The 25,318-nt window shown below is 42.9% G+C and overlaps 2 protein-coding genes across 6 annotated transcripts in view; one reads left to right on the forward strand and one right to left on the reverse strand.

The window, feature by feature from the left end:
• CCDC113 (coiled-coil domain containing 113) overlaps positions 1 to 25,318 on the reverse strand; it is a 42,428-nt gene that overhangs the window by 3,522 nt on the left and 13,588 nt on the right. For 3 of the 5 annotated variants that reach the window (XM_027617056.1, XM_027617054.1, XM_027617052.1), the window contains 3 exons: positions 25,191 to 25,298; positions 14,849 to 15,004; positions 13,737 to 13,873 (listed from right to left, as the gene is read on the reverse strand). In XM_027617056.1, coding sequence (XP_027472857.1) covers positions 13,787 to 13,873; positions 14,849 to 15,004; positions 25,191 to 25,298 — 351 coding nt within the window. In that variant the 3' untranslated portion in view covers positions 13,737 to 13,786. Of the gene's footprint in view, positions 1 to 6,553; positions 6,725 to 13,736; positions 13,874 to 14,848; positions 15,021 to 25,190; positions 25,299 to 25,318 lie in introns of those variants that run through there. The other 2 variants (XR_003524002.1, XM_027617053.1) reach the window with 2 other exon arrangements.
• Positions 1,673 to 13,377, forward strand: PRSS54 (serine protease 54). Its single transcript, XM_027617057.2, is given in 6 exon segments — positions 1,673 to 1,711; positions 1,713 to 1,761; positions 5,047 to 5,218; positions 8,464 to 8,722; positions 9,319 to 9,450; positions 12,813 to 13,377. Coding segments are annotated over 6 exon segments (1,185 nt in total). The 5' UTR covers positions 1,673 to 1,675; the 3' UTR covers positions 13,350 to 13,377.

Below are 25,318 nucleotides of genomic sequence, written 5' to 3' on the forward strand. Positions count from 1 at the left end.
AATCTCCCACTGCCCCAAATCTTTCCCATTCTGTTCTTCTCCAGCAGAAGCCAACCATTGCTCGGTGTTAAAGGTGGCGGATTATTGTGAGGCATGCAGGACGTCAGGGGAATCTCGAGGGGAAAGAGACGGTGACTCCTTCCTGAGTCAGGCTTCACTTCTAACCAGCCATCTTTCCTTCCATCAGCCATTCACCTACTCATCCAATAAATATCTTTCACGCAACTGAGCCAGCAAGCAACCTGTGAGCCCTCTGATTCCACGGAGTTACATCTTACCACGATGTTGCCAACACTTCTCTCGGGTACTGGCATTTGTGCTGAAACCAAAGCTGCTAACGTGGCCAGAGTGCACATCTCATCTGGCCCCGTGGTTTGGCAGAGCCAGTCTGGTGGCTTCTCTTGGACCTGCAAGCTCAAAGGCTAAGGGAAACTGAGCCCTAGAAAACCACACCAGGAGTGTCAGAATGCTCACGGGGTTTGGAAAAACCAAACCAGGTTAGTCGTGGGCTTCCTCCATCCAGTGTGACAAAGTCGTGTAGACACAGGGCGGGTGCTGAAGCGGTAGATAGACCATGGCCACATGGACAGGGCTTTGTGGTCTAGCAAAAGGGATGTCTTCTTGGCCAGGCCTGGGGAAAGCCAGGCTTCCAGAAGAGCCCTGCCAAGTTTAGGAAACAAGCAGGCTTTTCATCCTGGCTCCTCCTAGGTCTCCATGTCTAGACGTTTCCTTGGTGACACCATGGTAATTATGATGCCACAATGGAACATTCTTCCCAAGGTGGTAGAAGGAATCCCTCTGTTGAGCTCTGCTGTGTAAGGTCAGAGTGAGTTCACTTCTCCTTTGGCAGTAGCAGTTCACAGAAGACTCTGAGAGCCATCCAGACAAGAAACATCCAGTGTCATGAGTGGAACTTGGTGACTGAGAATGGCTATTGTGCATTGTTTGAGGCAAGGGTGGGCCTGGTGGTATGGTAGATGATGAGACACACGTGGGCTTTGAACTCAGACTCCCATTCAAATTCCAGCTCTACCACTTGGCAGTCGTGTGACCTTGGGCAGGCTTCTCAGTGTCCAAATGTCAGTTTCTGGATCTGTAAAATGGGGAGAGTGATCCTGTCTACCTCACAGGGTTATTGTGCAAATTAACTGAGCTAAATGTTGGGCAGTTACTATGTAAAAGTACAAGCTCTCAGTAGTTAAAAGAAATCCCAGCATTATTTAAGCCCTTCTGAGGGTAGTAGGATGGGCAAAACTGGGGGTGAGCTTGCACTAAACCCTGCTTTTCCTTTCAGCAGCATTTTATGGCTACAGAGTTAAGAAAAGGGTCGAATTCCATGAGTCAAAAAACAACCCTTTTCTGAACCCCAAGCTCTGGGAAGCCCGGGGACCCTGGCTGGATCGAAGAGAAAACTGACAAGGTCGGGCTACCTCCTCTCCGTGGGCCACCTTACCAATCCTAAGAATATCAGCGCTGGACAGCTGATCCTGGAGCTCTTCACTGCACGGAACCAAGCAATTGGGACGTGACAGGTCTGTTTCCCACATCTTGGAAGCTTCCTCAGGGGAAAGGAAAGAGGCAGGGCATCTGATGCTGGGGGTCGGGGAGGGAGTCGCCACTTTGGGGAGGAGAGGAAAAGCCTGTGCCTTTGGATGTTGTGTTTTCACAGCTGCCCATGGTGTCCGCTGCGGTTCGCTTTGGGGATGGCAGAGATGCTAGGGATGCTCTTAGTCCTGCTCTGTGTCTCTCACTCTTCTGCCAGTGAGTGTGCTTCTTTCTTCCATAAGGACTTCAGCGGCTCGTATCACACGGCAGGGGGAATTGTCCAGGAAAAGGCCCTTGATGTCCAGAGAGGGACCCAGGGGGAAGATGACTCACAGTGCTCTGCATGGGTGGTGGGAATCAGGCAAAGAAGGGGACCATGGGGCATGGATGTAGGCGACTGTCTTTAGCAGTCTGATGTCAGCTGATCCTCCAGCAAGAGTGTCTTTAGGAAGGTAAGTCTTAGGCTACTGAAAGGCCTGTTCAGAATGCCTCCCTGCTCTTCCTGGGGCTCATCCCCCAAGCACCATCAGGTGGGGGATGTCCTCCCCATGCCTGGGGGGCGGGCGGCCTGCGGTGCATCTGGCACACTTGGGAACCATGCCCTCCCTGTTTCTACTTCAGCATTGTTGTTCCAATGAAACCTTTTCTCTTTAAACCAAAAGAGTGTATTGCTAAACTGACCCTCAGTTGCAGGGCTGGACCCAGGAGCAAGGAGGTACTGCTGGGGCCTCAGTCCTTCCCTAACCTCCAGGTTGTCCAGGACTAAGATTCCAGCCTGGAAAGGGACAGGTGGAGAGGGGGCACCTGACTCAAGCAAGCTCTGTCATATCTGGCTGCCACCCCAGCTGGCTCTGTCCTATCTTCCCAGAGTTAGATGGGAGACATGACAGAGCATCCAATTCCCTCTACCCCCCCCCACACACACATCAAGGGGAGAACTCCTACCTTCCTAGCCTACTCCACCTCCTTGCAGCCCCAAAGAGACCAAGGGATGCCCACAAAACACAAAGCACCTCTCCTCCCTCTTTAAAAGCCTCAGGCAAGTGACCCAGGGCAAACATTTCATCTCTGGGTCAGATTTCCTCATTATATACAAGGGTTTTATAATGTCAAATAAACTAGCCAACTAGAGCTTTGAGAAAGCAAAAGTCATCACCCACCTGTAGGTTCTTGTTGGGTTGGTAAGATTCATACCTTGTTCACTAGACATTGCAATGTCCCATGAATTGAATAAATGGCTGAAAACGTAGCCACCAATGATCTGATCCATAGTAGGCTAGTGGTGCCCACCACGTCACACCATCACCCAGGGCCACCAATTTAGAAACAAGTACTGAGTACTTGTGGTTTGGAATTTATAAACAGCAACCAGAGTAGTGGTTTACATTAAAAAAAAAAAAATCCTGCCTTGGGTTTAGTATTATCAGTCATGAGGATACAATTTGCAAAGCACCTTCCCATAACCTCACCTCATGTGATCTTTACAACTCCAAGAGGTGTGTTACCACACATTTCAAAAGAGGAAACTGAGTGGCTGCCTTCAGCTCAGGTCATGATCCCAGGGTCCTGGGATCGAGCCCCGCATCGGGCTCTCTCTCTCTGCCCGCCTCTCTGCTTACTTGTACTCTCTCTCTGCCCGCCTCTCTGCTTACTTGTACTCTCTCTCTATCTCTCTGTCAAATAAATAAATAAACTCTTTAAAAAGGGGGGGGGGCGGAAACTGAGGCCCAGGTAAGTGAAGTGGCTTGTCCCAGGTCTCAGAGCACAGGGGCCAACAGTATGTGGGACACTGCATCCAGGGCTCTCCCAAAACACTAGTGGCTCTCAACCCTGAACACACATTAGAAACTACCTGGGGAGGCTGTTTCAAATGCCAGTGCCCAGGCCCCATCTGCAGGGGCCTGGGAAGTGCTGGGCAGCACATGAATGAAACATGCAGGCAGGTTGAGAACCCCTGCACTCCACTCTGCATACTGAGGATGAGGCAGGCACCTCTAGGTCCAATAAGGAGGCTGGGCTCGGGGACTCTTCGGACAGAGCATATGGCATGGGAGGGAGGACACAGGGCAGGAAGGAAGTCAGCAGCCAAGGAGAGCAAAACACCCCATGTGTATGCCATCCCGTAATGGTGCCTGGAAAGTAGGAGGCTTGGCTCACCCAGCCTAGGGCTTTGTGCTTCAAGGGTCCTGCCTGCTATATCATGGTTACACTCTCCATGATTCTAGGAATATGGACCGCTTTTTTAAATACAGGGCAATACAGCATCTCGGGTGAAACCAGACCTGGCAGGGGGAGAATATTATTTAAAACTTTAGTCAACATTTAACTCTCATTGGAAACAAAGTCCAGACTCCCCAAGAGACTGCCCGGTTGGAGGCAACTCACTTGAGGGCTTGGAGTCAAAGGCCAAGCTGGCCTGAATGGGTCAGATACAGCCTCCATCTGTTGGGGCCTTTTAACCCCTTGATGACAAGACCTCAGGAAGTGCTTGATATGGCAAAACACTTTTGTTTGCTTGATATGGCAAAACACTTTTTGTTTTCACCAGGTGATTTATTGAGCACTTACTGTGGGCCAGGCACTGTAGTAGCCTCTAGGGGTACACTGGCAAGCAAAACAGACATGCAGGAGACTCGCATGCCAACTGCTCAGGAAGGGAACAGCAAGGGCAAATCTGAGGATGTGAAATGTGGCTAGAACAGAGACTATGAGGGGTTGAAGGTGTATGGAGTTTGAATTCCAGCCTTGTATCCTACCAGCTGTGTAACTTGGACAGTGCTTACCAGCTCTAGAACTCGATTTTCTCAACCGCAAATGGAGAATGACAGTGTCCACCTCCAGTTGTGTTGGAGGAATTATATGAAGTAGTATATATCAGCAGTGTTCAAACTTTTTGGTCTCCAGACCCCTTTATACTCTTAAAAATTATTGAGGACCCCCCAAAGAATTTTTGTTATGAGGCTGTATCTTCCCATCTTTACCATATTAGCAATTAAAAACTGGAAAATTGTAAAACACAAGAATACACAGGCTCACACGTGTTATTAGCCGTGAGAGTGATGACATCATGCAGCCTCTGCGAAAGTCCACTGCACACCAGTGAGAGAATGAGGGTGAGAAAAACAAATACTGTCTTAGTGTTCTTATGAGAACAGTTTAAATTTTGCAGACCCTGGAAAGGGTCTTGACTTCCAGAGGTGCCAGACCATGTTGAGAACCACTGATGTACATAAAAGTTTTCAGATACTGACTCAAGTGTGCTGCTAAGTGCCCAACAGAGGAGAGTGATTATCAATAGTCTAAGGTTATTTTTAGACTCAAAGATGTCATCAACCATCTTATATGGCGAAGAAGACCCACTAGGAAGAGAAACGAGGGGGAGGCGGCAGAGTTAGTGGCGATCAAGATAGAGAGCCAGAAGGAGTGGGGAACCAGCAGGAAAGGGGGTCCTGAGGTCTGATCTTTGCCCCAATGGTGAGGCCCCACACACCTTCCCTGCAGGTTGTGGCATTCAGAAAACCAACGTTATGGAAATTTCTGAGGAAGGTTTGGTCAACGACAAGGAATTCCCATGGGTGGTGTCGCTGCAGGATTCCCAGTACACCCACCTGGCTTTTGGCAGCATCCTTAGTGAGTTCTGGATCATCAGCATCGCATCCGTCTTGCAGAACAGGCCAGTACCCCTGCCTTTGGGACTTACCCAGTCCCCTGGGGGTAGGGGTGGAGGGACCTTTTCCTGCTCATCTTGGGGAGGCCTGGAAGGTGGATTCCTCGTAACAGGGCAACAGGGCTTTTTACTGGCTCGGCGCTTGCTCTGCCAGGACTCTTGGGGTCTTAAAATCACCAGTTGCCAAAGTCATGCTGTCCAATGTGTTCTCCGCGTTGGGGACTACAAGGTGAAATGATTGTTCCTCCATCCTCCACAAGAAGGATATCCATTCCCATTTTAGTGCAATCACAGGTACTGACTCCTGATACTAGAGGTCCTTACTCTAGTCTTGTTAAGTGAATTGATAGGAGCCTGTACCTTAAAATACTTAATCTCAAGCCTTAACAATGTGTCTGCCACAAATATATGTACACAGAGAAAAGACTTGAAGGAAATACGCAAATACTTTAAGAGCACTTATCTCTGGATGCTCAGAATGCACATGATTTCTATTTTCATCTTTGAACTTCTCTATTCCTCAAATTCTATACAGTAAATATGCATTCTTGTAAACCAGGGAAAAAAACCCAAAAATTATTAAAGGAATAATTTTTTTGTAAAACATCTTACTTTTTGACCCAATGATTTCACTTTTGAGAATCAACATTAAGGAAATAACTTCAACCACTGGAAAAGTTTTATGCACAAAGTTCATAGGACGGTTTGTTACACACAAAACACTGGAAATGTAATGTCCAATTATCATGGATAAATAAATTATAGTTACTCTTTCATATGTATAGCATATAATACATAGTATATAATATGTATAGTTACATATATATCTCTATATATACTGTTTACATGCCTTATACGTGTATAAATGTATATACACAAAGTATGGGGGAGAGATTATAATTACTATTCTTGGCTAAATAATAGTATAAACCCTTAATGGAATATTGTACAGCTGCTGAATTTTTCACACCTATGATTTATATTATTTGAAAATACATGCATTTATTTTTTGAAAATACATGCATTTAAGTGAAAATACATATACATAGTATAATGTTCAGGAGGAAGCAAAGGGTATACAAGGAAAAGCAACTCCTTCTTTCCCCTGGCCTTCAGAGACTAACTCCCTCCCTTAAGCCATAGTCACGTCATCAGTTTCTTGAATATTCTTCCTTAATTAATGCATTTATGGATATCTATATACCTATAGGTCTATCTATATTGATTCTTACATCTATTGACAGAGAAAGAATTTTCCTTCCCGCTGTATTAATCTGCTAGAACTGCCATAACAAAATGCCACAGACAGGGTGGCTTAGACAAGAGATATTTATTTCTTACCATTTGGGAGGCCAGAAGTCCAAGATCAAGTCCAAGATCAGCAGGACTGGTTTCTCCTGAAGATTCTCTCTTTGGCTTGCAGACCACTGCCTTCTCGCTGTGTCTTCACATGGCCCTTCCTCAGTGCGTGTACTCCTGGGGTCTCTGCTTCCTCTTATAAGGACACCAGACCTATTGGATTAGAGCCCCACACTTAGGAGCCCATTTAAACTTAATTACCTTCTTAAAGGCTCTCTGTCCAAATACGGCCACCTTTGGGGCTAGGGCTTCACCTACAAATTTGGCAGGACACAGTTCAGTCTATAACAACCCCAATACAGCTGGTAGCACACCAACACAATGTTACACTTGTAGCCTTTTTCACTCTATCAGGAATGTTGAGCCAACTTTTCTGGCCATTACACGGAGAGCTCCCACATTTATCAGCTGCACAGTATCCCAAGATGGATCTACTATAATTGCAGAGTCCTCTATTAATGGAAATTTGGGTTGCTTCCGATCTTTTATTAGTACCAAAAAAATGCTGCCGTCGATATACTTGTACATATGTTATTTCACACACATGCAATATACTGTAGCATGAATAACACAGGAGTGGAAAGACTGGGCCAAATATTGGTAGCTGTTGCCAACGAGCCTTCCAGAAAGGTTCTGCTTTCCATGGAGTGTTTTCATTATTGCTATTTTCTATCTGGTCTGTTTTGGTTTTGATTTTCCCTATGCCTCAGGGTTTTATTAAAGGCAGAGTTTTTAAATACCCAGGTAGAGGGGTGTTTTGTCTGTTTTGTCTTCTGGCATTACTGAATTTTGAGTTATACTACATGGTGATCTGATCTATTTAGGAATTTGTTGGGGTTGTCCTTGTGGTCTACTATATGTGATCCATGTGAATATTTTCTGCAGTTAAAATTCAAATTTCATTCTCTGTCTTTGGTGTACAATTTAATATATAATATTGGGGGAGGTAATCTCCTTGATCTGTCCTAGGCTGCTAAAGGTAAGTGAAAATCTATCATGAACAAGCATCTGGCTTTTTCTATTTCCTGGAGTGTTCCCTTTGTGAACATTATGTCATGTGTTATAGATGTTTATGACTATGATGTTTTCACTGTAGACTGAATTCTTTCTCATCACTAACAGCCTGTCTTACTTCGTGCTCTTCTCTTCTGAACTGATGGTCAGAATGAAACTGCTTCTTGTTTTTATTTCAGGTTATGTTTTCTGCTTTTGTTGCTTCTGGTTTTCTTTTCACTCTGTCACCTTTGTTTTGTTTTGTATGTCTCTTCTGACAAATTTGGGAAGTTTGAGTTTTTGTTCTGGCCTTCATCTTAAGAGTTATAATTTCATGGAAGACGACTACATCCTCAGTTTCTCTCTGGACTGTCCTCTTAGACTCTGCTGTGGTTCCTTGGGTGATTCCCAAGACGAGAAAAGGAAAACACCCAAAATGAACTCCATCATTATTAAAATCGGAATTTCTCTGAAGAGTATTTACAGAGTAGCTAATACGAAAAGATGTTTATGTAAAAATGTTAAGTGCTAAAATCAAGAGTCAAGATTACATCTTGGGCTTAACAATGACTACGTAAAAAAAAACAAACATGGAAAAAGCATGAAAAAAGATAATCAGCCATAACTTAACAGATTATCTTTGGGTGGTGGGACAAATGAGGTTCAGATAGAGGATTCCCAAGATGCTGTGGGCCCACAAAGGAGGACACAAGCCTAGGGGTTCAGAAAAGATTTCCTAGGCACTGGGTCCAAAGGGGTCAGTAAAAATTAGCCCAGAAAAAATGAGTTGGATGAGTATTCCAAGCAAAAATAAATAAATAAATATGGAAACAGGGAAGGGTGACTCTTCCATCGTGCCTAGGTTTCTCAAGATTCCCTTGCTCACTCTCTCTCTCTAGGAAGGACGTCATTGTTATAGTTGGCATAGCTAAGATGGATGCCAAAGTGATTGCTCATGAAGAGTATCCAGTCAACACCATCATCATCCATGAGGATTTTGATAATAAAACCATGACAAATAACATAGCCCTCCTGAGGACAGACACGGCGATAGGGTTCAACAACCTGATCCAGCCCATCTGCTTCCTCGACAGAAAGCTGAACATGCCCCCAGCCTTGCGGAACTGCTGGGTGGCAGGATGGAATCCCACATCTGCAGTTAATGCCTGCCTTCTCCTAGAGGAGGCTGTGTGTGTGCTGGCGGAGGGGGTGACTTGGATGAACCATTCTAGGGCTTATCTTAATAATTCAGGGTGCTCAAGGTTCTGGAGTTGGGCTGGAAACTTCATGTAATCAGTCAAGATTTGTAATGCTTGCCTTTTTTGTGGCCATTCTTACATTTGGTCCTTTTTCTTCTAGTCCTACACCAAAATTAGAAGTACGTAGGCAGCAAAGAGCCTGAAATGAGTACAGTTAAGGGGGGGAGGGCAGGGGATATTATTCCCTGAACTGGAGCTGATTATCCTGTTGGCTAAGCCATCCTTGTTTTCTTTTATTCTTGGGAAATGAACAAGGAAATGTATTCTCCGTAGATGTGGAAGAAGGGTGGACTATGTTCTTGATTTTCACATTCAAGTTCAAAGCAAAGGTAGTTTTCAGAAAAACTCAGACACAGGTTCTAATTTCTATAAGGAAAAGGGGTTTATCAGAGCATTTTCTACTCGTTCCCATCTGGATATGTGAGCTGTAGTTGAGTTGACATATAGGCAATGTATTCTTGTTAATAATTCTTGGCTCTCTGTTGCATGGTCCAGACAGGAAATCACATGACGATGAGTATCCTGAGGAAAATCTCCGTGAAAGACATCGACCTGTGTCCCTTACACAAAATCGAGAAAACAGGATGTGGCAATCACATAGAGCAGGAAACCGATGCTGTCTGCTTGGTAAGAACATGATGGAATAAAAGCTAAAGGCTGAGAGTAAGCAGTGGTCACTTCAAGGGAGGTGGGAGAAGGGAGACTCTCCCTCATTGCATGCTGAACTCCATGAGGGACCGGCAGGGACTGGCACTTGGGATTCAAGGCTGTCTCCAGCACTTGGCAGACAGCAGATGCTCAATAAAAATCTACTGAATGGACTAAACAGTCACTATTTTCAATGTGACATGATTAAGCATGTCTAAGTCATGTTTCTCACTGGCTAAAAGTTTGAAAGTGTGAGTCCAAACCATGCATGCAGATATACTTCGGGTATGTCCACAGGGTGGGGTCATTGTATTCAGCTTCTATGGAACCTGGACTCTGATGCTATTGCTCATCAGTTATTGAAGATTTTTTCTGTAAGAAGCCCTGCCTTTCATCCGGATGAGGGCTGTATAGATGTGGTTGTTCTACTGCCTCAGCAAAATGGATGGAATTCACAAACCCTTGGCCCAGGCTCCCTCATGTCCATACCCAGAGGAGGTGTGGTTTACAGAGGTCACACAGTTAATGTTACAGTAAGGATGATAACATAGGTCCACCAGATTTCCAGGCAGTTTCTTTCTTCCACTCCAAAATTTCTAAGGTGCTGATCATCTATTCTCCTTCAAGTAAATTTCAGGATTCCCTGGTGGGGAAATTTTTTTTCCCAGATGATCTAAGGAAAGCATTTTATTTTATTTTATTTTATTTTATTATTTGAGAGAGAGAGAATGAGAGAGAGAGCATGAGAGGGAAGAGGGTCAGAGGGAGAAGCAGACCCCCCACTGAGCAGGGAGCCCAATGTGGGACTCGATCCTGGGACTCCAGGATCATGACCTGAGCCGAAGGCAGTTGCTTAACCAACTGAGCCACCCAGGCACCCTAAGGAAAGCATTTTAGAGAGAGGGGACAATTCTTTCTAAAAGTAATTTTATTGCAAATGCGTGAAGGACTGCCTTTCATTAGGCAGTAAGTTTGCCTTTCCAAAGTTGGTTCAACATTTATTGAGTGCCTACTTTGTTGTTTTTTAAAATTTATTTACTTATTTGAGAGAGAGAGAGTGAGCAAGAGAGCGAGCGAGCCAGCGAGCATAAGTGGGGGCGGGGGAGGGGGGAGAGGCAGAGGGAGCAGCAGACTCCCCGCTGAGCAAGAAGCCTGACTCAGGGCTCGATCCCAAGACCCTGGGATCTTAACACTTAACTGACTGAGCCACCCACACGCCCCTGAGTGCCTACTTTGTACTGGACTCTCTACCAGGTGGAAGACTAACAACTTTTTAAAGTAGATAATGTGTTAAAATACAGTAGAAAACATAGCTATTTATCAAAATCCTATTAGCCATTCCATCGATCCAGCACCTTATTTCATCAAACCTAAGATGCTGTCAGTTGTAGAATGCACCATTATTTAATGGAATATCAAGAGAGAAAATGCTGCCTCCAACCAATTAAAAGACACATCTCATTCCAAAGATGTTCATTTTTCAAGAGCATCTTAGATTCAAAGGAATATGGTAAGCTGCTCATACTCTAAATGATTACCTCTTTAAATCTAACTACAAAGTTCAGATTGGTTTTTATCTATTGGTTTTTACCTGGAGCACGCCTGCAGGCAGTCCTTTGTTTTTGAACTGTGCTTGCAAACTGGATCAGACCAACAGTGACTTGTCTACCTAGGATCCTTTCCTCTCTCAGAAAAGTGTTCTAGTGTCCAGAGATCCTCAAAGTCATTCAAATATGTAGATGGTGGTAGAATAAACCACCCAAGTCCAGTATCTGCCTAATGGGTCCCCAGAAACCCAACCCAAAGCAGAATCACTGTGAATTCACCTCTTCCCTTTTCCCCACAACTGTTAGGGCTTTCGTTCAATGTCAAGGTTGAGGATCACACAATGAAAGAGCCCCTCTAAGCTGGGGCTGCTCCCCTGGGAGATAAGGTGGGGCTGCTCCAGAGGAGCCCCTGTACTACTTCTCTCAGCTGCTTGGGCTTCAGAAGTCCTGTCCCACAGGTTATGAGGAAGAGAAAAGCAGTGTATTCTACCCCCGGGGTGGAATGGCGACTTGCAAAACCATGCCACAGCCGGGCAGGTCTGTTACACAGTCATTCATCAAACCATTTGTCCTAAATTGCATCGTTTTTCTTCTTCAAGCTATGAAACCACAGCTAAAGTAAACTGGGGGTGGGACTGGTGACAGGAGAGGCGACCAGGCCATGCTTGGCCCGAGAACCTCTCTGCCCCAGGCAGACATGATCGGGTGCAGACGGGAGCCGGTTCAACAGTCCTTCTCATTGCCAGCCACAACTTGGGATGAAAGCTCTTCCCTCTGCTCCATGGCAGCCCGGGGCAGCAAGAGCAATGTGGGCTTGCCCCCTCCTTCTACAGAGGCAAACCACGCAAATCAAAGGGGCTGTCTAGCCTTTGATTTACAACCCCTCTTGGGGCAAAATGGACCACGGGGCTGGAGTGGGGGGTCAGGTATTCCCTTAAGGGGAGGCTTGGAGTGGGGCAGGTAAGGTAAATTATACCTAGCAATTGTCTTGTTACTATTCCTGTATTTCTCAGCTTTCCACCTAAAAACGATGGCCTTTTCTAGACACCAGGATAATGGTAACTAATTCCATACTGAATACAGACTGTATGCCAGGCACTGTGTTAGGAGCTCTGCATGTGGTACAGGCACTTTAACTCAGAGACCAGTAGGTGACTCACCAGGGTCACGTATGTGGGGAAGGGTGCCAAGCTTCCAGGCACTCCCTCAAAGTGAGATAAGGTCTGGCAGAATCGCCAAGTGGCAGAGGACTTCCTGTGGGAGCGTGGGCAGGGCTGATGAGCAGGGGCCCAGACAGGCAGTTGTCAGGGTGGCCAGGCTGTGAAGCTGCCCGGCCAGTGCTCCCAGGGGAAGTGTGACTCTGACCTCGACCTCAGCAGGAGTGTGGGGAGGAGGGAGCAGATTAAATGAAGGATGGAAACAAAGCAGAGAGGAGAAGGAAAAATGGGAGCATTCCAGGCCAGAAAGGGGAGGGGGGGAGTCAACATTTGAGGAAAGAGAAACCAAAAGAGAGTGAGGATTTAGTCAAAGAGGCATGAAAATGAAATGGCAACCAGGAAGCTAGAGCCAAACTGCAGAAGCCTACAAATAATTTGCATAATAAAAGAAAAAGTAATCTTGTTGGAATTTGTGGTAGTGGCCGCCTAGTTTGGAATTGGTATCCTATAATTTACCCCATCTCCAGTGAGAATTAGTGTAAAACATTTCTAGAACAAGTAGTAAATTGCACAAGGATATATTTTAAAAAACAAACAAGTTTTTCTAAGACCTGAAGCCTTCTGTCTTTTGTCACAGGGGGACCCAGGAAACCCGATGATGTGCCAGCTACAGCAACTGAATATGTGGGTGCTGAGAGGAATCTTGTCCCATGGTGGTGAGAATTGCCCTGGCCTATTTCTATACATCAAGGTGGAAGACTATAGCGACTGGATTATGTCCAAGACTAAGAAAACCAGCCGTCCTCTGTCTTCCTTCCACCACTGGGAGGAACCATTTCCTTTCTCCAGCTACTCATCACATATCATCGTGACACCGAAGAAACATTCTGGGCTGGGCCAGAGTGAATGGTCCCAAGCAGACGTGCAAGAAGAAAATAAGGTCACCTTATATACATTCCCAACAAACAGCTCTACAGAGAGTCCAGACCTTGAGGAGAAAGAGTTAGGGGAATTAGGCAAGTCTTCTGCTGTGGCCGTAGATCCCACTTACTATGACTATTATGGGGAGGCTGGTAAGGGTAGTGGGCCTCTTTCAGGTCAGAACAGGTTACATCAGCCCCAAGAAATTATCTTGTTTTCCTTTGTGCTCGTTTTCTTTTGCAATGATATCTAGTCTAGGAGCTAACCCTCCCAACTGAAGAGTAAGCTCAGAATGCTGAGTGTCAGGCAGCCACCATGCTGTTTTGGTGTCTGTTTTTTTTATAGTTGGCACACCTGGGCTGCCGCGGACAGGCCCACAGTGCATAGGCGCTGGCTCTCTCTTCTGTCCCACTCCCACACGCGGGAAGGTCACTTTCCTTTGTGCTTGTGAACTAAATGTGGGCTAACAAGTGTCAAACCATTAGAGTGCCCTGTGGTTCTTTCAGTGTTAACGGTTCCAGGGCCCAGACTGTGCAAACACTCCCCACGGGCAAATGTGGCCAGGGAAGTGCCCGGCCGGAGAGTTGGGGACACCAAGCAGCACAGGAAACAGTAAGAGGACCCCTTGACTGGAAAGGAGCTGATTACTTTAATGGATCACTCTGGTCTGCAGCCGTGGCCTCCCTCTGGCTATTTCTCAGGGGGGCAAATTGCCTGCAACTGCTCATTGGTGGTTTTCATTTTATTCCACGCCTTGCGGTAGCCTTTTAAGGACATCTGCAAAAAAGGAAAAAGGGGGTGGGGGGGTGGGGAGAAGGTTATTTGGGAAAAAGCAATTGTGATTTTTCAGAGTGCAACCGCATCTAGCCCTGCGAGGATGCAGAGGCGTCTGTGTGGGGCAGTGCCAGGCTGCAAGACTCTTCCAAAGAGCTTGTTTCTGTTCAGTGAAGTGAGAGGTTGCAGGTTCCTGCGGTCTTACTTCTCAGCTCCAAATGTGATGGGCCGAAGTTTGGATCCTAATTCACTCCCTGCCACCAAGTGGCCACGAGAAGGGCAGGAGAAAGTACTGTGGGAAAAGGAACCTGGGTCTAGATGTGAAAACGCCAGGCTTCCAAAGTGACCTGCCTGGGTTTCTGAGCTACTCTGCTGATGTCTCCAGTGTCCTCAGTATGCAACCCGGCCTGTGGCAGACCTGGTGCTTTCCTTTCCTTTTTTCTGACCCTTTGCATGTTTCCCATTTCTCTTCTGCACTCACGAGGGGCTAGGGTGCTCTGAGCACACTGTATCATACGGAAAGCCTATGGGGTTATCAAAAATGAAAGACCCATGGCAACTATGTAAATGCATGGAATCGGGTTCTGAGTGGTATTAAAAATCCATTATTATCTCATTTAAAAAAAAAAACTGGCTTCTCCATGTATAAAGTATCAATCCCTAAATCACCAAATGGTGGGGGAAGGGATTCAGAAATTTCCAGAATTCATTAAGAAAACAAGCAACTAAAAACGCACAATTACTACCGAGTCTCTTCCTGATCACCTGAAAAGACCCTGTCCCTAACACTGAAAAGGGAACTTAAAAAAAAAAAAAAAGGGTATCCTTCATTTTCCCGCCAGACTTGAAGGGACTGCTGGGATTTCGCACAGACATCACGTGTCCGAACTTTGGTATTCTTAGCTTGAAAAGCAAAACCCTAGACAAGAATGTGAAGGACATAAAAGATTGCCTGTCCTGAGGTTATCTGAGACTTACCTCTGCAATCTCCACTTTCCTTTCCCACATCTTGATGGTCTTCTCCAGGTCCCCATTTAAGACCTTCTCCCGCACGTACAGCATCACCTGCGGTGTGCGGAACTCGGCCAGCTGTTTGCGGAGCTTCTGGTTCAAAGCCTCGGCCTTGGCCCGGTCCTGGGTTGGGAAGGACCTATTAAACCAAAGATCCTGGCAGTTCTGGCTTATGGGACTTACTGGCCCTGGCATCTCTCTCTCCCCAGTTTCAATGTAGTTCTCAAAATAATGTTGAAATTTTCAACATGATGATTGTTTTGTTTTGTTTTTTTAACAAATGGTGATGTTTTCATCCAGCTCAGAAACACTAAGCGTGGTCTAAAACATACTTTTTTCTCTTCTGTCCTTCCTTTATTAAGGAATTTGTTTTTCCTTATTGTGATTTCTTAGGTTTGGTGGGTTTTCTGGGGGAAAACTGTGTACTTAAGAACACTTTGACCAGTCTCAACTCACTTTCCCGTCTTTTTGTAAAATATATGTAACATAAAATTTCCCATTTTGACCACTTTTAAGTGTGCAGTTCTGTGGCATTCAGTATACTCGGTGTTGTACGAGATTCACCACCATCCACCTCCACAACTTTCTTCATCTTGCAAAACTAAAACCCTGTACCCATGAAACACTGACTCCCCAGAACCCCTTCCCCTAAGTCCTGGCAACCACCCATCTACTTTCCATCTCTATCAATTTCATTCAAGTACCTCGTGTAAGTGGAATCATACAATACTTGTCCTTTTGTGACTGGCTTATTTCACCAGTATAATGTCTTTAGTGTTTATCCGTGTTGTAGCATACATAGCATTTCCTTCCTATTTAAGGTTGAATTATATCCCATTGTATGTATATACTACATTTTGCTTCTCCATCTGCCAATGGACACTTGGGTTGCTTCTACCCCTTGGCTATCATGAATAGTGCTGCTATGAACATGGGTGTACAAACATCTCTTCAAGTTCATGCTTCCAGTGATATTGGGTATGTACCTAGTAGTAGAATTTCCAGATCAATAGTTATTCAATTGTTTGAGAAATCTGTCTTTTCAAGTTTTGTTTTTAAAATAATCATTCAGTAAAATTTAGTCTTTTTCTTTTAATTGAGTGGATTTTTTTAAGATTTTATTTATTTATTTATTTGACAGAGAGAGAGAGACAGAGACAGCGTGAGAGGGAACACAAGCAGGGGGAGTGGGAGAGGGAGAAGCAGGCTTCTGGCTGAGCAGGGAGCCCGATGCGGGGCTCGATCCCAGGATCCTGGGATCATGACCTGAGCCGAAGGCAGTCGCTTAACCAACTGAGCCACCCACGTGCCCCTAATTGAGTGGATTTTTTGAATTAGCAATGTCCTTCTGCTTTTTATTTTATTTTACAGATTTATTTATTTTAGAGAGAGAGAGAGTACATGAGCAGGAGGGGCAGAGAGAGAGAGAGAGAGAGAGAATCTCAAGCAGATTCCCCACTGAGGACAAAGCCTGTCACTGGGCACTATCTCAAGGCAAGTGGGATGCTTTACTGACTGAGCCACCCAGGCGCCCTGTTTTTCATTTTAACAATTATTCTGAATAGGAAATACGTGCAATTTAAACAGTATAAAAGTATACAGTGACAATCTCCCATCCTACCCTGTCCCCAGCCACACAGTTCTTCCCAGAAGCATGCACTATTTTTAGGTTTTGAATATTCTTCTAGAGATCTACACTCATATAAACATATATATTTACCTTTTTTGTCCAAAGAGTAGCCAATGCTATTCACTTTTACTCCTCCAACTTTTTTCCCTCAATAAATAACAGCACAGCTGTATCAGCACATAAAAGACCCTCTTTTTAACAGCTGCATCATTTTCCATTGTGTAGATGTATCCTAATTTTAACAAGTCCTCACAGTCAACTCAGCTCCTCAATCTCCTGCTAGTACGATAATGCCGTGACTACTAATCTCCTGGGTGGAGTCATACTATAAATGTGCAAGTACATCAGTAGGATGAACTAGTGAGAGTGAAATTGCCTGGTCTAAGACAGTGGTTCTCAACTGGGGGGTGCAGGGGAGACAATTTTGCTCCCAGGAGACATGGCAATGTCTGGGGACATTCTTGGTTGTCACAACTAGGAGAGGGCCACTGACACCTAATAGGTAGAGGCCAGGGATGCCACTAAAGACCCTACTGGGCACAGGACAGTCCCCCACAACAAGGAATTAGCTGACCCAAAATGTCAGTGGTGTCTAGGTTGAGAAGCCCTGCCATGAGCATGTTTGATACAGAACGCTAAATTGCCTTCTCTAACGATGAAGCCTCTGCACCAATGTCTGAGGCTGCCTGTGTTTTTGCCCATTCTCTCAACAGTCTTAACAAATTTTTTATCATTGCTAATCTAGGAGAGGGGGAAGTAGTCTCTCATTACAGTTTTATTCTGCATTCTTTATGAGTGAGGTAGAATATTTTTCATAAGTTTGAGACTTTCTGGCTTTTCTGTAAACTGTATAAATCTTTTGCCCATTTTGTCTATTTTTTTGTTAGATTTCTCCACTAATATGTAAAAGATATTTGTGTTTTAAGAAAATTTACTCTCTGTGATACTAGTCAACACATTTTTCCAGTTATTTATTTTTTGGCTTTGCATATGATGGTTTTTGCTATGCAGAAAAACTTCACTTTTATATTACTGACTTTATAAATTGATTTCGTGGTTTCTGGGTTTTATACTTCAAAAGTCCTCCCCGATCCAAGATTATAATAAAAATGTTCCCACTATTAAGTTTAGGACTTTAATGGATTTATCATTTATATTTAAATCTCTGATACATCTGGATTAATTTCACCATAACATATATAGCTCCAACTTTGTTTTTTCCTAAATGACTACCTAGTCATCCCAAATCACTTATTGAATAATCTGGTTGTGCCCCACTGCAATACCTTTACCATAAACTAAATGTATCAATATCAAAACTTTATCAGCTACTTGATCATATACATGACATCTCTGTGATCTGTATTGCGGCTTATCATAGGACTTCTCTTTTTCTTTGATCTGCCAGTCTATACATGAGCTTGTTTTAAATACTGTAACTTCTTATCATGTTTCAGTATCTAGTAGGGCTAGTCCATTCATCTACTGAAGAATTTGGGGGATATTCTTATTTATTTTTCCAAAAGAATTTTTGAGTCAATTTAAGTCCTTAAAAAAAAAAATCTCCTTGTTATTTTAATTGGAATACCATGATTTTGCACCTCAACTTAAACAGAAGTAACATTTTTGTTACCTAGCTTAGCACCATCTTTTCATTCCTTGCTTCACAAAGTACAGTCTAGGACACTGCCATCACTTGGGAACTGGTAAAAATGAAGACTCTCATGCCTGTCCAATACAGAATCTGCATATTAACAAAATCCCCAGATGTTTGGTTTGTACCTTCTAGTCTGAGAAGCACTGCTTTAATTCACTTTGGAGCAAACCAATCAAATTATTTTCAATTAACTTATCAGAATGCAATAAAAACTTGTCAAGAAGTGTTCAGTGAGTATCTGCTGTGTCTAGCATAGACATATTCCTGTAGGGAGATCTAAACATGGACCTGGAACCATCAGTGGACACTCATGTGAGGAAAATGATTAAAGAATACTTAAGATAAAATATAATGAAGGAGCAAGAACCAAGGCATTAAAAAAAAGCTCTACAGGGACATCTGGGTGACTCAGTCAGCTAAACGTCTGCCTTCAGCTCAGGTCATGATCCCAGGGTCCCGGGATTGAGCCCCGCATAGGGCTCCCTGCTCAGTGGAGAGTCTGCTTCTCCCTCTCTCTCGCCCCTCCCTTGCTCATGCTCTCTCTCAAATAAACAAATAAAATCTTTAAAAAAAATAAGTTCTATAGCTATCAGGGATGTGCTGAGAAGCCCAGGAACTGCGGTCCCTACCCAGCACCCCACTTGTAGAATAGGACTGTTACCACAAGACAGGTGGGCCACTGTTCCCATCTCCAGATCCAGTGCGGCAGTACAGAAGTTTTGCTCAAGAGGAGAGGCTATAAAATAGAGAGCTCTAGAATGCTGCCTGGAAGGACTGACTTTCTTTGGAACAAAGTGTGGGGAGTTTATGCCTAAGTACTTTGTGGAAAACAATGGAGTTCTTTGGGGTGAGCAATTAAGAGGCAGCTGGAAGTTCCATGATATTAGTAGCAACAAGCAAAACAGTAGACCAGCTAGATGTTTAAAAGAACCAGAAAAACAGACCACTAAGAGAACAAAACAGAAGACAAGCTAGACATTTAACAGAACCAGAGAAAGAACCATTAAGAGACCATAATTCCACAATATTAGTAGCAACAAGCAAAACAGAGGACCAGCTAGATGTTTAACAGAACCAGAGAAAGAGACCACTGGGGTTGGAGCAAACCTCAAAGACTGCCAAAAAGGTCCCTGAAAAGGGGTCTGACTTTGATTAGATCAGAATATGCAGCAGTTAATGTCCCAGGGTGTTGCTGAAAGCAACAGAGCAATAAGCTAGTAATTAATGAAGGCTAACAGCTGGGTATGATACCAATAGAACCAGACCAGCCAGAAGCTTGGCGGGAAGATGAAGGAAAGGGTCAAAGAGAACTCAGTAGAAACACCAATCATTCCTGGTTGTCAGGGACACTGTATCCATGATCAAGGCTGCCCCCTCTAAGGAGCAACACCAGAGGCTACCAACAGCAGGAGAAATAGACTTTACTAAATCAATCCAGCCAAATTACTTAATAAGCAAGCAGTGGGTGGAATTAGTATCCAACATTGCTACAATATTATTTAAAATGTCCAGTCTTCAACAAAATTTACAAGATAGGCTAAGCAAAAGGAAAGTGTGACCTACACAGGAAAAAAAGGAGGCAACATAAACTACCTCTCAGGGAGTCCAGATGGTGGACTTAGCAGTCTTCAAAGTAGTTATTATAAATATGTTCAAAGAACCAAGGTGACCATTTTTAAAGAATTAAAGGAACATATGATGATAATGTTTTATCAAATAGAGAATATCTATAAAGAGAAATTATTTAAAAAAAAAAACAAATGGAAAATTTGGAGTATTTTCAATACAATACCTGAAATGGAAAATTCATAAGAGGAGATCAGAGATTTAAGTCAGCAGGACAATTAGTAAACTTGAAGGCAGACTGATGGAGATCATGCAATATGGAAAACACAGAGAAAAAAGAAGAAAAATTCAGTCTCAGAGAAATATGTGGAACACTACTAAGTGTACCAACATTCACGTAATGGAAGTAACAGAAGGAGAGAAGAAAGAGAAAGGAAAATATGTTCAAGGAAATAATGGTTGAAAACTTCCAAAATTTGATGAAAAATATTATTTTAATGAAAAATAATAAGCCACACATCCAAGAAGCTCAACAACCTCTGAAGAGGAAACTGGAAAGAAATCCACACCCAGCTACATCATACCCAAAATGTTGAATGACAGGCAAAGAGAAAATATCAAAAGCAGTGAGAAAACAATGTATTACATTCAAGGGAAACCAAATAAGAGCAATAGCTGACTTCTCATCAGAAACAATGGAGGCCAGAAGGCAGTGGGATGACATATTCTAAGGGTTCAAAGAAAAAAAAAACCTGTCAAACAAGAATCTTCTAAAAAAACAAACAAGAATCTTCTATCCAGCAAAACTATCTTTCAAAAATGAAAGCAAACAATGAGCACACTCAAATTTTGGTTTCTAATTCTATTCTCAAATAAAAGGAACCAGGGCTCCTTGGAGAAATGGCTAATTCTAGGGCTGGAGCAGGACATATAGGAGATGAGTCTCAAGCATTTTCTTGTGCCAGAAAAGAAAAAATGTTCACACATGCACACACACACACACAAATGGGATATGTTGAAGGGACACAGAAGCCAACTGAAAGAGCTCCCAATGCCCAAGGTGAAACAATGTGAGTAATAAAACAAATAATATTAGATTATAACCCAACATATAAAATTAATATCCATGCTCACTTCAACAACACATGTACTAAAATTAATATCCATGAATTGATATTGATATAAATAAATGATTAAAAAATGGAGAATAGACAAATGTCCCAGACAGAATTCCAAATAGTTTATAACTCCCCACTTCTTAAGTGTGAGCTGCACATAACATCCTTCCAAAGAGTTGAGTCTGAAAATTGGAGGAAAGAGTAACTGTACAGTAGAGAAACCCTTATAATATTACATCAGGCAGGTGATCAAAGTTAACATCAGCAGTGGTAAGTCATGTTGACAGTATGCTCTCTTGATGTAATGTGATGAAAATGGCACTTCACCTCTGCGATCTTCCCCCCGAAAATCATTTAACCTCAGTCTAATCACAGGAAAGACAGCAGACAAATCCTAATAGAGGAACATTCTACAAAATACTTGACCACTTCACAAAACTGTCAAGATCATCAACAAGTCAAGCCTGAGATACTGTCACAGCCAAGAGAAACCTAAGGAGATGTGACACTGAATGTAATGTGTTATCCTGGATGGGATCCTAGTACAGAAAAGGACATCAGGTAAAAACCAAGGCTATATGAATAATGTTAATTATAAATGTTAATTATAAGGCATCAATATTGGTTTGTCAATTTTAATAAATATTCCACTGTAAGATGTTAACAATGGGGGGAAATGGGTGTGAGATTTTTGGGAACACTGCACTCTCCACAATTTTCTAAAACAATTATAAAATAAACTTTTTTTAAATGAAGAATAAAGACATTCCCAGATAAACACACACTGAGAGAATTCTCTGCAAGCAGACCTGCCTTACAAGATATACTAAAGGAAGTTCTTCAGGCTGAAAACTAGTGAAAGCAGTTTAACTAGTGAAAGTAGCTTAAGCTAAAGTAACTTACAACCACGTGAAGAAAACAAATAGCACATAAAGGTAATTAGGTAAGTAATTATAAAGAACAGTAAAATTGCATATTCTCCTTCTCTTAGCTGATTTATTTATTTATTTTTAAACATTTTATTTATTTATTTGACACAGAGAGAGGGAGATAGTGAGAGAGAGAGAGCACAAGCGGGGGAGCGGCAGGCAGGCAGAAGGAGAGGGAGAAGCAGGCTCCCTGCTGAGCAAGGAGCCCGATGCGGGACTCGATCCCAGGACTCTGGGATCATGACCTGAGCCGAAGGCAGCCGCTTAACCAACTGAGCCACCCAGGCGCCCCGTCTCTTAGCTGATTTAAAAAGCAATTCATAGTAGGAAAGGAAAAATGAGGGGGGGAATCGGAGGGGGAGAAGAACCATGAGAGACTATGGACTCTAAGAAACAAATTGAGGGTTCTAGAGGGGAGGGTGTGGGGGGATGGGCTAGCCTGGTGATGGGTATTAAAGAGGGTACGTATTGAATGGAGCCCTGGGTGTTATACGCAAACAATGAATCATGGAACACTACATCAAAAACTAATGATGTAATGCATGGTGATTAACATAACAAAATAAAATTAAAAGATATGAATCATTAAAAAAAGCAATTCATAAAAGCAATATGTATATAATTCTACTGTGGACCTGTGACATATAAAAATATAATATATTTGACAATAACAGCAAAAAGAAGGCAGGGTGAAACAAAGCTATATTTGAGTAAGGAAATAACATCAGATGGTAACTGAAATCCAGAGGGAGAAATGAAGAGAACTACACAATGGTGAAGAGGAAGGCTAATACAAAAAACACTATGAACATACTTCATCTCTGAGGCACCTGGGAGGCTCAGGCAGCTGAGCGTCCAACTGGTGATCTCTTGATCTCAGCTCAGGTCTTGATCTCAGGGTCATGAGTTCAAGCCCTGCACTGGGCTCCACACTGAGCATGGAGCCTACTTAAAAAAAACAAAACCCCTATACTTCATCTCCTTTCTTCTCTCAGCTTTTGGACCCCTTCTTCACATTCACAAGATTAACTCAAAATGCATCATAAACCTAAATGTAAGATCTATAAAACTTGTAACAGAAGACACAGGACTGAATCTTTATGATATTAAGTTAAGTAATGGTTTCTTAGATACAGTACTGAAAGTTCCAGTACAAAAGAAAAAATAGATAAACTGGAGCTCACCAAAATTAAAAACTATAAATAGTATCTTCAAGAAAGTGAGAAGGAAATCCACAGAATGGGAGAAAATATTTGCAAATCATATATCCAACAAGGTATTTGAATCCAGAATACATAAAGAATTCTTATAACTCAATTATAAAAAGACAACTCAATTAAAAACTTACTCAGGGTTAAGAGTTTGAATAGACATTTCTCAAAAAAAAAAAAAAAAAAACCACACATGGCCAATGAGCAAATGAAGGGCTGCTCAATGTCATTAGTCATTTGGGAAATTCAAATCAAAACCACGGTGAGGTATATCACTTCATGCCCACTAGGACAGCCATTAAAAAACAAACAAAAACTCCTGAAAATAACAAGCACTGGTGAAGATGCGCAGAAATCAGAACCCTCACATGTTGGTGCGAATGTAAAATGTGCAGCCACTTTCCAAAAACTGTTCTGCAGTTTCTCTAAATGTTAACCATAATATCCCCATATATGACCCACAGTTCCACTTTTAGCTGTATGTCCAAGAGAAAAGAAACCATACATTTACACAAAAACTTGTATGTGAAGCTTCATAGCAGCATTACTCATAAGAGTCAAAAACAACCCATGGGAAACAACCCCCTTGACTGATGAATGGATAAAATGAGGTCTATCCATACAAGGAAATATGATTCAGCCATGAACAGAAGCAAAGTCCCAAAACATATTACAGCACAAATCTTGAAAATATTGTTAAAGAAGCCAGTCGTGAAAGACCACATACTGTATGGTCCCTTTTAAATGAAATGTCCAGAACAGGCAAATTCACAGGGACAGAGGGTGGATTAGTGGTCACAGAGCCGGAGGGTGGGAGTGAGATGAGGTGGGGAACGGACAAGGATTTCTTGCAGGTACGGTACTCCTTTCTAGGGTGACAAAAATGTTCTAAAATATTGTGCTGATGGTTACACCATTCTGGGACTATACTATAAACCATTAAAATGTGCACTTTAAATGGGAGAATAATATGGTATGTGAATTATAAACCAACAGAGCTGTTAAAAAAGTTCACAAGAAATCTAAAATATACTAAGCAGTGACTGCCCGGCTTTTAAAAACTGATGTTATGTTTTACTTATAATCTAATAAATGTCCACCCAAACAAATACCACAGAAATCCTGCAGGAGGAGAGCACACAGACTTTTGCTTTAACTTTGTTACTGGTCACTCTGTACCGAGACCGGCCTTTTTGCAGGTGTCGGTTCTCCATCGAAGATAGGACGTGGATGCCATGACAAAACTGAGTCAGATGCAGTCATCCTGTGGCTTTTTGGTTATCGTGGACAGGTCTGGGGCCACGCATACTGCTGGGGATACTTAGGCCCGTTCAAGACAAGGCCACTAATAACTGTACGAATGGCTTGGGAGGCTGACAATTGTCAAAGCATCACTATCCTGGTCTTAACAGATCACCACAAAGCCTGTGACACCTATTTCAAAGATGTGGAAACTGAGGCCTGTCTCATTAAAAGGCTCGTTGAAAGCTAGAACCTGGCAACACCAAAGCTTATGCTCTTTCCCCCATCTTTCCAAAAAAATCCTCTAAGTCACATCCTTTGTACATTTAGCTTGCTGAAATTCAACTGTACGTACTCAGCAAAATAGAGAGAGTACTAAATCACAATGGAGATGTAAGGAGCTCAGATCATGCCGCATGTCTGTTCACACAGTGACCGCAGACCCTGGATTGGGCTCAGGATGGAAGTCACAGGTCTGTCATCCCAGCATCCACTGTACTGAGTGAAAATTCTATATTTAAAGAACTCTCTATCCTTTACAAAGAACACTATATTTTGGCATGTGTACTTTTTCTCATACCAATTAGATGATTACATGCATTATAGGTTTTTTTGTGATGTTGTATACACGACACTTTGAGTATGGTACTTTTCAGGTCACTTACGGAATTCTCGAGGGTTATTTGGACTCTACATGATTTCTAGATGATTTCGTCATTTCTATACAACTTCTAACTCTAGACCCTAACCCAGCAGTAAAATACTGCTGGACTAAAATACTACTAATACTCCAGGTACCATTTCCTCTTTCAATGACCCAGAGTTATTTTGACTTTCATGGTCTAGGCTTTTCTAGACAAAAACCAAGGTGGCTTAGGTCTTGATGTACATTGGCTCAAGCCCTTGTAGACAGAAGGAGATAAACATGAGAAACAGCATATTTTACCCTCTCCTACCTCCTCTACTTGTAGGGTTTCTCTTTCAATTTTTTCAAGTAACTCATTTCTCAGCAAGATCTCCTTGTCCAGATTGACGGACATTTCCATTGCTTGGTGTAGCTTGCTCTGAAATATAACAACACAGC

The sequence above is a fragment of the Zalophus californianus genome, chromosome 17, assembly GCF_009762305.2.
Source record: "Zalophus californianus isolate mZalCal1 chromosome 17, mZalCal1.pri.v2, whole genome shotgun sequence".
Lineage (NCBI taxonomy): Eukaryota > Metazoa > Chordata > Mammalia > Carnivora > Otariidae > Zalophus > Zalophus californianus.